We start from the raw sequence: 15,097 nt of genomic DNA, 5'->3' as shown, positions 1-15,097 counted from the left end.
TGTCAGTTCCAGAGGGCAGAGGTCTGAAGTCATGGTGCTATGGGGGTCCTGCTCCCTCCAGGGGCTCCCTTGCTTCCTTCCGGCTTCTGGAGGTTCCAGCATTGACTGACTCATGGCCACATGGCTGAAATCTCTGCTGTGCATTCACATGGCCTTCTCATCTGTGTCAGTCCTCTCTGTGTCTCTATCTTATGAGGACATCCGTGACCATTCAGATCTACCTTGATAATCCAGCTAGTCTGCGTAATGCAAGGACATTAATTTAATCACATCCGCCAAAACCTTACCATCGAAGGTGACATTCACAGGTTTCGGGGGTCAGGACAGAAACATATCTTGGGAAGCCATTATCAGCCTACCACACTACCTCATAGGTTTGCTGTAAGGACTAAGTAAAAACAGGTTAAGTGTTTTGATCTTGCCTGGATTACAGAACATACTTTTTTAAAGAATAAAAGTGGTAGGGAATTAGCTGGGGATGGGAAGAACTAGGAGTGATTCCGTGCCCCAGATCCCTCCTGTCATCTGGTAAGAAGGTCAGCCATTCTTTCCAGTGCTCATCCCTGAGTCTCTGCGGATGGACAGACCCAGCCCCGAGTACCCGTAAATGGCTCCCAAATGACCCCGTGACCAGGTGCCCTCCTGTCTGACCCTGAGTGTTCCGAGACAAGCAGGGGCGTCCTCTGAGCTTGTATTAATATTTATAGCACTTCACTCACATGGAAAATTGATTTTTCTTCTTAAGCATAAAATGTAGCCAGTTTTATAACCTTTCTGCAGCTTGACAAAGGCCATTTATAACCCACTTTCTCAGTCACCCTCCCTGGCACCAGTCTTAAATGTCTCGAAGAACTCTCATGCATTTGTAATTATGAATTCTTCTTAGGCAAAATTTGATTTCCAGGAGGGCTGACCTTTTGTTGTTGTTGTTGTTGTTGTTATGGTAGTCTTTGTAAATTGATTTTTGTGTGTGTGTTTGTTATTGATGTTCAGGATGGTGACTTGGGGAAGGGACTGGGGGCGGGGGGGGTGTGTATCATGGGGCCATTTTAATCAGTGATGTCCAGTGATGGATGAGGAGGGCTGAGCTCTGGGTGTTCATCTCTGTGGACAGGAAATGCCAGCAGGGTGACTGAAATTAAAACCTTGTACCTCGTTTTCAGTCCCGGATGCAGGAGAGTTGGTCCTGCTTCTCTGTCTGTCAGACAGGAAAAGATGAGCTCAGCTCATCAAATGATGGAAAAGAAATAGCCAGTTGTCCCTACGGAATAGGATCTTCCCTTTATGGAGAACTTAGCAGATGCCAGGCACACTGATAAGAGCATTTGGCTGAGGTCACTCAAGATTGGAGTCATTGGGGTTTTTTAGGGACCGGAGGGCTGCTGGTTTGGTGACCTGGAGAGAGGTGCTCATGGCCAGGCAGAGGATCTGAGGCACCTGCGGAGGACCTTGCCTATCATCTTAAGGAGATTCAAGGTGTTGCTATTGTTGTGGAAAATGCATTCATTTATTTAAGCTGGGGAGGGATGATTTAGAAATAGCACTCTGTTGGCCATCAGGAGGATGGTGTGGAAGAGACCAGACTGGAGTTTGCGGGCTCCTGCTGTGGGCATGCAGGAGGAGTCCCATTCAGGACTCTGGAGACAGGGATGGAGACAAAGAGACAAATTCAAGACAGGAAGGAAGAGAACTCACGTGTGACAAGTACCAAATTGTGTGTGGAATTCTGAAGTAAGGTGCACACTCCCAGGATCCAATTTAAGTTTGACAACAAATCCACAGGGGTAGGTGCCATGCCCATTTAACAGATGAAGAGACTGAGGCTCAGAGATGGTGAATAACTTGCCCCAGATCACAGAGGGAGAAGAAGAAGAGCTGGAATGTAAATTCATAGCAGTAGGAACTCTTTAAAATATATCTGGCTGCTGGCCAGAGTGATTTTTCATCAATGGCAGACCCTATTGGACCATAATACATGCAATAAAGATGATGGTTCCAGCATTGTCAATAGGAAGAGCAGCTAACACACTTGCTGAACATTTGCCGTGTGGGCTGCAGTGTTCTGAGCACTTTGCTGACGGTACCTCCTTGTATTCTCACACATCTACCAGGCAGATACTGACAAAAGTCCCATTTCGCGGGCGGGCACACTGAGGGTCAGAGAGGCCACAGAGCTCTGAATTGGCCAAACAGGACTTTGATGGAAACTGTCTCTGTGGTCCCTGCAGCATGCCGCTTTTCAGAAGGTGGGAGGAGAGGGCTTGAGGGGACCCACCACCTCCTGGGCCATGACCGCCCTGTTGCTCTCTCTCCCCCGAGCAGTGCCCCGAGGAGCTGAGGCCCATGAAGGACGGCTCCGGATGCTACGACCACTCCAAAGGTATCGACTGCTCGGACGGCTTCAACGGGGGCTGTGAGCAGCTGTGCCTGCAGCAGACGCTGCCTTTGCCCTATGACGCCACCTCCAGCACCATCTTCATGTTCTGCGGGTGAGTGTTTGTGCCCGAGGCCCAGCCACTCCCTGCACAGCGGCGGCCGGGAGATGTGGGGAAAGGTCAGGAGCTGCAGGCAGGCCAAGGCGGGCCTGACCTTCAACGAAATGCCTTTCTCTGTCTGCTCTTTCAGCCCAGGAAGCAAAAGGCAACAGGATAACCTTCTATTGGGTATTGGGAAGAAGAAAAGAAGAAGTAAAATAAATAATTGATTAATGGTTATAATAAATGGAATCCATGCTCAGGCTGTGTCCTAGGGTCAGGACAGTTTTGTGCTGAAGCCCCCTGCCCCTTCTGCATCCCCCCTACAGCCCCGGCCAGTGTAGTTTGGAGACCAGACCAGGCACCTTAAAGGTGTCATTGAAGAACCAGCAGGTGTGCGTTAAGGACACAGGCTTAGGCCAGGCTTTCAACCCTGTTTCTTTCTTTTTTTTTTTTTAAAGATTTTATTTATTTGTTTGAGAGAGAGAGAAACCACATGAGAGGGGGGAGGGTCAGAGGGTGAAGCAGACTCCCCGCTAAGCAGGGAGCCCGATGCGGGACTCGATCCAGGGACCCCAGGATCATGACCTGAGCTGAAGGCAGTCGCTTAACCAACTGAGCCACCCAGGCGCCCTCAACCCTGTTTCTGCAGGAATTTAGCAGCGCCCATTCAGGGATGGCCTCTAAAGCCCTATCTGTAAGGCGAACCAAGTGGGGGCAGGGAGGCAGGAAGGAGGCCATGCAGCCCTACAATGGCATTTTAAAATTCGTCTGAGACTGAAAGAAGGGGCACACTGGGACCAGCTTGCTGAGTGGCCCGGGACAAGTCGCTTTTCCTCTCCGGGTGCTGTCTGATCACCTGTAAAATGAGAGCTTTGGACAAGGATGCCCACCATTCTTTCCAGTTTTCCTTGTTTTCCGTGCAGAGGACCTCAGTGGGAGTTACCTCTCTCCGGAATGGCATCCCACAGAGGGCTTGGTCCTCAGCAGTCACTCAGGGGAATGGATGCACTCTTTACTCTCTGCCTCGCTCTCCTCCTGGTGACATCTCCATTTTTAAAAATGTGCTCATCCTTTGACATTCTGTGACAGACAAATAATCCCATGCTTGTGCAAGAATGTCAGTCATTGAAATACGCTCTGTGCTTTACTGAGATAGAAAAACAGAATGAGATTTAACAAGAACCTTTTCAGTCCTACGTCTTATGCAAAAGAGGGTGGGGGAGGATGTATGCGTTTAATCCCAGTTTGAAAGAAAATGAATTTTACCTGCAGGGTTCTAGTCCAGGGATCCGGTGTTCCTTCTGCGACATATTTCAGGGTCTCCCCCTCTACCCCAGTTATATTGGGGCTGCAGGTGCCTTTGAGCAGGTGTTGGAGCAGCTTGCTAGAGGCCCTAGATATGTATCAGTAAAATAAATAAGAAATAAATTAGTGTATGCAGACCTGAATTTATAGCTGACTCTCCTCAGCTTAAGTTACTACAGGGCAGTGTTGAGTAAATTATGCATGGGCTTAGATCTGAGGCTTGAATACAGAATCAGCTGTGTTCTTATCATTATTTTTCTCCCTGCGTACTTGGTATGTGTGTGGGGGGCGGTCCTTCTGTTGCAAATAACAACAGTAACAGCAGCAGGGATGACACTAGTGGACTTGGACACAGAAATGGTCAGCACCGTCCGTCCGTAGCACACTGCAGCGGTCAAGGGGAGGCAGCAGACGTTAATTCTCATCGCAGCGCTACCAATATCTCTCTTGTGGACATTGGGCAAGCCTCTGAGGACCCCTACTCTTCAGTTTCTTCCTCTCTAAACTATTAATAAAATTTACTTCAATACAAAGATGGTTGGGAAGAATGCAACATATTTACTGTTTATTACCCCATTAAGCTTAAGTCACGTGCCCAAGGTCACGTGGCTAGTAATGTAGCTCACTGCCTTCTTCCTGTGTGACCTTGAGCAAGTCACTTAACATCTCTGTGCCTCCCTTTCCTCATCTGTAAAATGGGGATGGTAATTGTTATCTCTTTATGGAATTGTTGTGAGGACTAAAATGCATTACATCACAACTTATATGAATATCTGTAAAGTGCTTCTGAACAGCGCTTTTTGAAGTACAGTTGAAATACAATATAATATTAGTTTCAGATGTACAACATGGGGATTCGACATTTATATACATTATGAAATGCTCACCACAGTAGGTGCAGTTACCATCTGTCATCATACAAAGTTATTATACTGTTATTGACTATATTTGCTATGTCATGCTTTGCAACCCCATGAATTATTTATCACTGGAAGTTTCTTCCCCTCAATCCCCGATCCCCTTCTCCTATTTCACCTGGCCCTCCGCCTCCCCTCCCCTCCGGCAACCACCAGTTTGTTCTCTGTATTTATGACTCTGTTTCTGTTTCATTTTGTTTGTTTTGATTTTTAGATTCCACAGATAAGGGAAATCATTTGGTATTTTTCTTTCTCTGTCTGACTACTTTCACCAAGCATAAGACACTCTAGATCCATCCATGTTGCTGCAAATGGCAGGATTTCTTTTTTTTTTTTTTGATGGCAGAGTAATATCCCATTGTGTATATATATCACATCTTCTTTATCCATTTGTCTGTGGATTGACACGGGGTTGCTTCTGTATCTTGGCTATTGTAAATAGTGCTGCAACAAACATCAGGGTGCATGTATCTTTTCAAATTAGTGTTTTCATTTCCTTCAGGTAATATCCAGAAGTAGAATTCCTGGATCTTAGGGTGCATCCTGTTTTCCACAGTGGCTGCACCAATTTACATTCCCACCAAGAGTGCACTGAAGTTCCCTTTCCTCTGCTTCCTTGTCAACACCTGCTCTTTCTGTCTTTTTGATACTAGCCATTCTCACAGGTTTGAGGGGATATCTAATTGTGGTTTTGATTTGCATTTATTTAGTGATGTTAAATGTCTTTTCCTGTGTCTGTTGGTCACTTACCAGCATCTTCTTAGGGAATATGTCTGTTCAGGTCCCCTGGCCATTTTTTAATTGGATTGTTTGTTGGTTTTTTTTGGGTGTAGATATATCCAGTAAGGGGTTAATATCCAAAAGATATGAAGAATTCTGGAAGTTGTAAATAGGATAGAATGGGTGGGAGTTTGCTGTGAGCTCTTGAAGCCCATCCAAATGCTGGTAAACAGGACAAAAAAGAAAATAAAATCCAGGTCTCCTAACACCAACTGCAGTGTCAATGCGTTTTGGAAATTGCCTATTAAGGATGCAAATGAGAAGTTACCCGTACTTGTTAGAAGCACTATAAACAAAACAATGAAAGCCATTAGCAGGTACTTGTGAGAAAGTTGGTGGGGAGAAGTGGCAAGCCTTGAATTAAGCGAGGAAAACAAACCTTTGCTCAAGGAGACCTTCGGAACTTGCTCAGAGCTCTGTGACCTCTCTGAATTTCCTGAGTAGGGGCATGTGTAATAAACCTCTCCGCAGCCAAGAGAGTCCCAGCAGCCAGCTCTTACGAAGTGCCTTCTTCGGGTCGGGACTGTGCAAAGTGCTTTGATTACAATAGGCTATTTAATTCTCGTAACAACTCTACAAGGGAGGCACTATGACGATCCCCAGTTACCATCAAGAAAACCAGGCACATGGTGGCTCTGTGACTTGCCCAAGGTCACACAGCTGGTAAATGGAGGCTATAGGGTTTCTACCCAGGCTGTGTGGCTCTAGTCTGTGTCACTCCGGGCCTCTGGGCACTTCTAGTGCTATGTGGTCTTAAGCAAGTCACTAAACTTCTCTGAGCCTTCCCTTTTCAAGTGGACTCAGATGGGACTGTGAGGATGAGTGAAATAATGCATGCATGGGGCTAGGGCATGTAAGCACCCAGGAAATGGGAGTTACAGCTAGTCGAAGAGGTATAAAGCCATCTAATTTCATCATTCAATGACTGTACTGTAGGTCTTGGTTACCATCTCTAGCACCTGCATCAGTGCCTGGCACATAGTAGGTGCTCAAGTAATCATTGTTAAATGATGTTCCTCAATTAACGTGGCTAAAGAAGTTGTTCCTGGTCTAGTTTTTCCAGCTGTGATTCCAGCTTTCTCCCTTCTCCTGAATTAGGGCCTGTGGCTTCAGCTTCTGGAATTTTCACAATGTTGTTCCTTTCTCCTCTCCTCTCCTCCTCCCTGGTACCATCAAGCCCTGCCACCTTGCTTGTGGCCATTTAGCTTAGACAGCTCTGTTTCATCCTCCAGACTCAGTGTAGATAGAACCTTCTCCAACAAGTCTTCTCTGAGCCCCGTGGGGTGCAGGAGTGAGGTGCGCAGTTACCCCGGAGCTGGATAGTAGAATACTATCCTCACCCTTTCAAGTGGACGCTACTTAAATATTGGCTCGGTATTTATCAAGGGGGGTTAGGGCATGCGAAGAAAGGACTTTCTTTTCTTGTTTTATTTTGGTTTGTATTTTTTATTTCTACCCACAAGACCCTCTTCCAAGGGAGAGGCCCATTTGCATGTAGCCTTGAATTCCAGTTTATCCTGGTGACATCTGGATGCCTCTTGCAGACTGGACCTGTAGCTAGCTGCCCTGATCTTCAGCCCCTAGTCAGGCCAAGGTCTGCACTACTGAGTAAAGTACCTTTCTCTGGGGTCACACAGCTAGCACCACCCCCGCCCCCGCTGCCCCGAGCTTCTCTCTGTGGTCACCCTATTGCTCTTTTGACTTACCTGCTTTCCTGGTGTGGTCCTCATCACACCGTGAGTGCCTCATGGCCAGGGACTAGGTCATAGTCACCTGTGGATCCCCTTTGTCACTCCCCACTATTTGGCCCCAGAACTTCTTTAAAACTGTATTTGTTGAATTAAGGAATTCATCTACCTAGGATTTCTTGTACCTACTCTGTGCCTGGTCTTTTGTGGGATGCTGAGAATGCAAAGAGGGTTGAGTACAAGTCTTTGCCCACCCAGGACAGAGGGGACGCTGAAGGGGACACTGAGGGCAGGCGGCTGAGCCTTACTTGGTCCCAACTGATGTTGATAGAGCACAGGTACCAGTGTGGTAGAGAGAAGCAGGTGAATTTGAGAGAGGTGGAGAAGGTCATTGGAAACTAAGCTGAAGCATTTAAAATGAATCTTAGAGGTGAGGGAGCAGCACCTCCCCGGAAGACCTGGGTAGGTTACCTAGCAACCAGATTTGTATCATTTGTATATTACATTTATAATGTATCCCGTGCATTCTTCTATGAGAACTTAGTATTATCCACATAAATCCAACCTATAAAAAAAAACAAACAAACAAGCAGATAATATAAGGATAAGACTGACCAGAGCCATTTGTAAGGAGAGAAACAGAAAGGGAAGAAGTAGTTTCAGGAGCCTGACATGGGGGAGTTACTCAATGTGAGATAAATTGAATTCTGTGCTTCTTGGCAACTGAAGTAAACCGGAAAAAAAAAACCGAAAAACAAAAAACAAACCCATGGTGGATTATATAGTTGTCCTGGCTTGACAAAAGGAAGGTTGTGGTTTTTGTTGTTTTGTTCTGTTTTGTTTGTTTTAAGGGGCAAACACCTTTTCCTGACATAATATGCTAAGAGAGATGTTCCCTGTATATTTTTAAATAAATCGTGATCAAATCCGTTAATATTTTTGAAGTTTCAAGTATTTCTCAGATCTTTCAGAGCAGGAAACTGAGGCCCAGAAGGGTCTCACAGCCATTTAGGAGGTGAAATTGGGACAGGAGATATCCCATGCTTCTCTCTTCAAATGTGGACGTATTTAATGTATTTAAATGTAATTTAATTTAAAATGTAATGAAAATGTATTTAAAAACATGGGCTTAAAGAGCACGTCTAGCTTCACACAGTCCTTACCAGAATATCTTTTTAATGTCATTTTTATGTGATTTTAGGAGGGAGAGGAGATAAATACATGCGTTTGATATTCACGGTGAACTGGAAGCCGCTCACTTTCATGGTACAGGCTTTGCATGCTCTCCAGTAGTGGAAACCGCTGATCTCGGGAAGGAAGACGCTGATCTGAATTTTGACCTCAGTATCTAGTTGCAGAGGTGTGGGAGGCATCAGGACCTTGTTTTGTTGTGGTTTCTGACTTTTAGGCTAGGGCCTTCATTCTTCCCCCCTCTGACTTCCACATGCCACGTTGTTGTCAAACATTACAACCTCATGCTCCCAGCTGCTTGAAACATTTTGCAAAAGCTCAGGTGTAAGACATATTTATGGGCAGTTGATGGAAGCACACAGAAGTTCATCCATTCGTTCAGAGAGGCTTTTTTTTTTTTCAGTGTGGGCTCTGTGAAACGTTAGTCCTATATGCAACTGAAAGGCAAAAAAGGGCAACTCAGTGGTCAAGCCCACATGGGAAAAAGTCTGTACTCTAGAACTGCCTTTAAGGTTCACCATGCACCTAGGGGTGGTAAAGGCTCTGACAAGTCCTGCAGTGGTGAAACATATGTCAGTGGTTCTAAAGTGACCACATTTTCTGTTTTCAAATCTCTGAAATTAGGATACATTTTACTATCGATGCTTTGACAGAGTTAGAAAAAATATTTTTCTTTCTTAGTGTTAGGTAAAATGCTAATGTTTCTTAAAAGTGTTAAAGTTTTAGAATAGATACATTGTTATATAATTTAAACAGAATTCCCCATGGAATTCTCTTTCCTTTCCTTTCTTTTTCTTATTTCTTCTTTTCTAAAGGTACCCTTGGGTACCTTACATTCAAAATGGATTTTCTAGAAACTAAAATTTTCCCTTGAGGGAAGCCTTCAGATGGAGACCACTCTGAGAACAGTCTTACTAATCTTTATCTTGGTTAATGTTGGGACGAGCCTGAGGGCCTTCATGAGAGAGACCCCCCCCCCAACCCATGGCATTGATTAGAAGGGTTTGTGGGGTTGAGGACCTTAGCTTCTAGGCCATAGAGAGTCGTGGTCCTGACAGCTCCAGGGTGGGATTCGTCACAGGTGTCAGATTCAATAAAGCTGGAAAAGCACATGTTGCTCTCTTGCCTTGGTGGTAAGATACTCAGATTCATCCCTGACATTGGTCCAAGTCTATGTGGTGTGCAGTTCTTTGAGCTCTTCTTACCTGACTTTTCTCTGTTTTTAATTTTTTTCCCTAGGATTTGATTCTTTTTCCTATTGAAAAAAAAGTTTCTAGTCTATGCTTTCCAATATATAATTTCTGGTTCCATAAACCAATGAGGAATGAATGAATAACCAAGCAAGTAAATACATAAATAAACAAATACTCTGCTTTGAGAATCTGTGTAAATGCCATATCTCTTTAAGGTCCTGGTTTCTTCTCTTGAAAGACAAGCAGATTGGAAATAGTCATTTGCTCTGAAGAAGCGTGAGTGCTAGATTTGGAATGGGAAGGTCTAGGTCAAGGTGCTGGTTTTTCCAAAGTGCTCGTGTGATCTTGGTCGAGGAATTTTTAAGTGCCAAGCCTTGGGGTCCTTGGTGGCAGTGTCCGAATGAAACTCCCCATCTGTCATGTTGCTCTAAGGATTAAATAAAACATACTCTTGGCTAAACACATATAGGTTTTATGTTGCAATCTCTAAAGGCCCATCTAGTTCTAGTAGTCTCTATAATGTGATAGGTGTGTTAAGGGTAACACATTCATTGCCTTCAGCTAAAATGCCCAGTTTGTATCTTTGTACTTATTTTATGTTTTTCATTTTGGCATATGTATAAATATAGTTTCATGCAGATCTTGGCTGGTTTCCTGTGAGCCTACACGCTTTAGAATTTCTGTAAGAAAATCTCCCAGACGACAGAATGTTCTAAAGAAACTGTATAATTATGTCGCATGGTAAAAAAAAAAAAAGAAAAAGAACAGAAACCAACAACTAAACAGACCTTTGCATAAATCATCCATCTTGTGCCCCACGAGGTGGCTTGGGGGAGAGAGTTCCTCATGTTTCAAAACTCAGAGGATCATTTACCTCTGACTCCCTATGTTTTTATGAGTCCCTGTTTTGTTTTGTTTTTTTCCTCTTCCCTGCATCTCTAAGTGTCTTCTAAGCATACCCCAGGCCTTTTCTTTTATCTCCCCCTCTTTCCTCTCCTGTTCAACCACAATCCTTTCCTACTTCCAAACCAAAAAAAAAAAAAAATCACTGTGAACCTACAGTTGTAATATGGCTAAAATCACACACACACCCCCACACTCATACACACATTCTTACACATGCTTTGAAATATGAACTCCCAAGTCTATGTCCTACCACCAGTATCAGTAAGGTATATATCTTCATGGGCAAGTCACTTAACTACTCTAAACCAGTTTTCTCATCTGAAAATGGGAGCCATTCCTCCCTGTTAGGATCTTACATTAGTTTCTTAATGCTTTGACAATGAATCACCACAAACTTAGCGTCTTAAAACGTCATAGATTTATTATTTACAGCTCTGGAGGTCAGAATTCCTAAAATCAAGGCATCAGTAAGACTTTAAGACCAGAGGAACAGCCTATTTCTATCCCTGTCTCTCTTGTGATTCCACATTGTATCTCCTTCTCTGACACATTTGTCTACTTCTTATGCTCTTATAAGGACCCTTATGATTACATTGAGCCCAACCCAGATAATCCAGAACAATCTTCCTATTTCAAATATCTTAAATCACTTTTGCAAAGTTCCTCTTGCCGTCTATGGTAACATATTCACAGGCTCTGCGGATTACAACGCACATTTTGGGGGCACCATTATTCTACCTACTGTAGGTTGTAATAAGGAGCAAGTCAGTTTGTCTATAGAAAAAATATTCCACTAGACTGTGGAATCTTGATTGTAGGGCTGAGCTTTGCATATGTGTGTGTGTATGTGTTTGTGTATACATATATTCATATAAATACACATATGCATGCATATGTATGTAACGTACATGTTTAATTTCTATGTAAATTACATATGTATACGTTCATATATTTAAAATATATGAATATGTATTTCCAATGAATGACACATCAAAGTTCCCAATTATGTAGTTCGAATAATAGTAATAATAATAGTCAAAGAAGGGCCACTCTGTTGATTTTAAGAAATCTGGATTTAGAGAGAACTCCACAAGTAGAATTTGAGAAGCACTGGAAATGATTTTACTCTCTCTGGTAAATGCAAATGGGCTAACAGATGAAATAATCATAGAGTAATATATGACCATAATAACACTAATAATCAGCAGCAGCAACATTGAAATGGCACCGTGTGTAACACGTTGTCTACTATATGATACGTGTGATGTTGTCCTTTATGTAAATTATCTCTATTCTCACATCAGCCCTGTGATCAGGATAACTATTATTCCCATTTAATAGATTGTGACACTGAGGCCTAGAGAAGTTAACAGATTGGATCAGAGTCATCTGGCTGGTAGGGGGCATAGCCTCTCTTTGAACCCAGATTTAATTAGATCCAAACTCTGAGCTCGATACCTGTGTCTTCCTTAAGTAAGGGGGCATGAAATCTCAATAAATTCACGAAAGTAGAAATTATACAAGCTATATTCTGCGACTAGAATGCAGTATTAGTACGTATTGTCGGCAATCTAGCTAGCAGATGAATGTCTCCACTTGAGAACTAAAAAACAAAAACAAAAACAAAACTAAGTAACACCTAGGTGAGAGAAAAAAAATCGAACTCAAATGACCACTTCTTTAAAAATGAGTAGGCGCAAGAAGGCTGCATATCAAATTCGTGGAATATGGGAAAAGCAGTCAGAAGCTGCATGTCATTTACTGAGAAGCAAGACAGAGTGAAAATAAACAAATAAAGCATTCCAATCAAGAAGCCAGAAAAAGAATTATAAAGCAAAGTCAAAGAAAGCAGCAGGAAGGAATTAATACAAATAAAAGCTAAAATAAATGAAAGAGAAAAAAGAGAGAGTTCCTCATCAATAAAATGCAAAAGCCTGTTCAAATGAAAGAGAGAGAGAGAGAGAACACAAATAAACACATTAAGAATGAGCTAGGGACATAACCATAGAAGCACAGAAGATAAAACAAATTTAATGAGAATACTGTGTACAACTTTATACCAAAAATTTGAAAGTCTTGATAAAATGCATTATTTTCTTAGAAATATAAATTACCAAGTTTGAGTCACGGTGGTGTAGAAAATCTAAACAGACAGATAACATAAAATAAAATGACCAGAGAGCTAACTATCTACAATTGAAAAGAAGACATGAGCTCAGGGGATTTATAGGCGGGTCCTATCAAATCATTAAGGAATGCTTAACCACTATCTTGTATAAACTGAACAGAGAAAGAAAATAAAAGGGCAGTTTTCTAATTTATTCCAAAATCCTAGCAAAGTCCTAATACCCAAACTTGGCAAATATATATACTCATCCATTTAGAAAAATCTGGTAGATGTATTAGAACTGATGAGCTCCTTATGTGGTAGGATGAAAAATCAAGTTACAGAAGTCAGTCATAGCTTTCCTCAATATTGCAATAACTAACTAAAAAACATAAGGGAAAACCTAAGTGAGAAACTGATCCTTTTCCTGACATGGAAAAGATTATAATAATAACAGCCATCACCAAATTCTAGACGTAACTCATTTAATCCTTGCAGTGGCTCTATGAGGTGGGAACTTCCTTTTAGGTAAGCAAAGGAAGTACAGAGAGGTTAAGCATTTTGTCCAAGGCCACACAGCCGATAGGAGACGGAATCAGGATTTGGCGTCTGGTGGTCTGGATCCAAAATGCATGTCTGTAACCTCTGGAGCGTCGTACGTTGCATAAATACCTGTGAATAAGCCCCGACATGATACGTGCAAGACTTTTCTGACCCGAAGTCTAAAACTTCATTGAAGGTTTTAAAGGAACACTGTCTACATGGAGCTGCAAACTATGTTTCTGAATTAGCAAACTCACAACTGTAAAGATGCTAGGATAAGGTAAGCTAGGTTGCGGTAAAAAATGAAATCTCCCAAGCCGGAAGCTTATACACAAAATTTTATTATAAACTTTCCATGCAAAATCCATTGTGACTGAGGCTACCCTCTTCCATCCTGCAGTATGCATTTGGAAACTGTGGTCTCCACACTTGCCATAGCAAGAGAAGAGAGGGCTTGAGAATCACACAGGATGTTTTGGGGGGCTAAGTCTGTAGCAACATACCACATCAGCACAGATATCATTATTCAGAATCCCATCACGTGGGATCCCACCACTGCAAGGGAAGCTTGGATGCAGAGTCTACGGTGCATATCCAGGAGGAGGACCCAGGGTGGTGAACAGAAGACATCTTCTCTGCCCAGCACAGAGTTGATGTATATATATATACATCTTAAGGAAAAAAACATATTTAAATCTTCCCCAAAATTGGTCTACCAATTTAATGCAATACCACCCAAACTCCACTCAGGTTTTATATGGTATTTGACAAGTCAACTCCAAAATTCATTTGAAGGGAAAAATAGTTAAGAACAGTGAGGAGGCGGGCGCCTGGGTGGCTCAGTTGGTTAAGCAACTGCCTTCGGCTCAGGTCATGATCCTGGAGTCCCGGGATCGAGTCCCGCATCGGGCTCCCTGCTCAGCGAGGAGCCTGCTTCTCCCTCTGACCCTCCCCCCTCTCATGTACTCTCATTCTCGCTCTCTCAAATAAATAAATAAATCTTTAAAAAAAAAAAAAAAAAAAGAACAGTGAGGAGGTTTTGAGATAGAAAATCAGTCTTTACGATGGGGAAGAAACTTACTTTACTATATGCAAACCGTGCTATAAAGCTACAGTAATTCAAGTAGTATAGAATTATTGCAGGAATATACAGACAACTAAGTAGGAAAAATTCCAACCATGTATCCATGGTATACATAGTGACTTAGTATATGACAAAATAACATTTTACATTAGCTAATGAACCGGATGGACCCTTCAGGTAACTCATTTTAAAAATAATTAAGTTAAAATAACCACTCCCACCATGGACAAAATTAAATCCATACAAATTAAACAACCAAAGATGAAAAAAAAAACCTATATATAACTAGAATAATATACAGAAATATGTTTTATCATCTTGTGATTTCCTAAGCATTGCATCAAATTCAGCAGCAGTAAAGGACCAGGATAGAGAGGTTATAAGATATCAAAAGTAAGATTAAAATACAAGTATGGACTAGAAGAAAATTTCAATATATATGGCAGGTGAAGGATAACTATCCAGAAAATATGCAAAGCATATACAAGCCAATAAGGAAAATGACAAGTATCACGATAGAAAAAAATTGTCAAAGCACATGGATGGACAATCTATAGAAAAAGAAATACATATGGCTGTGACCTGAAAAGACAGTGAACCTCAGCAGTAATCAGGGAAATGCAAATCAAAACAAAAATGAGTTGGGGCGCCTGGGTGGTTCAGTTGGTTGAGCATCCAGCTCTTAATTTCAGCTCAGTCGTGATCTCAGGGTCCTGGGAGTGAGCCCCACATCTGGCTCTGAACTCAGTGTGGGGTCTACTTGGGATCCTCTCTTTCCCTCTCCCTCTGCCCCTCCCCCACCTCAAATAAATAAATAACATCTTTTTCAAATGAGTTATTTTTTCCCATCTGAGGTTGGCAATAATGAACATGAAAGATATGGGGAAATGGGCTCTCTCATTCATC

At 42.4% G+C, this 15,097-nt stretch overlaps 1 protein-coding gene across 4 annotated transcripts in view; it reads left to right on the top strand.

Annotated features, from left to right (window-relative positions):
* ASTN2 (astrotactin 2) overlaps positions 1-15,097 on the top strand; it is an 837,042-nt gene that overhangs the window by 532,488 nt on the left and 289,457 nt on the right. For all 4 annotated transcript variants that reach the window (XM_081803478.1, XM_081803479.1, XM_081803480.1 and 1 more), the window contains one exon: positions 2,323-2,489. In XM_081803478.1, coding sequence (XP_081659604.1) covers positions 2,323-2,489 — 167 coding nt within the window. The remainder of the gene's footprint in view (positions 1-2,322; positions 2,490-15,097) is intronic.

The sequence above is a fragment of the Leptonychotes weddellii genome, chromosome 14 (assembly GCF_054177405.1).
Source record: "Leptonychotes weddellii isolate Sample4059 chromosome 14, ASM5417740v2, whole genome shotgun sequence".
Lineage (NCBI taxonomy): Eukaryota > Metazoa > Chordata > Mammalia > Carnivora > Phocidae > Leptonychotes > Leptonychotes weddellii.
This window is presented reverse-complemented; position numbering and strand designations above follow the sequence as displayed.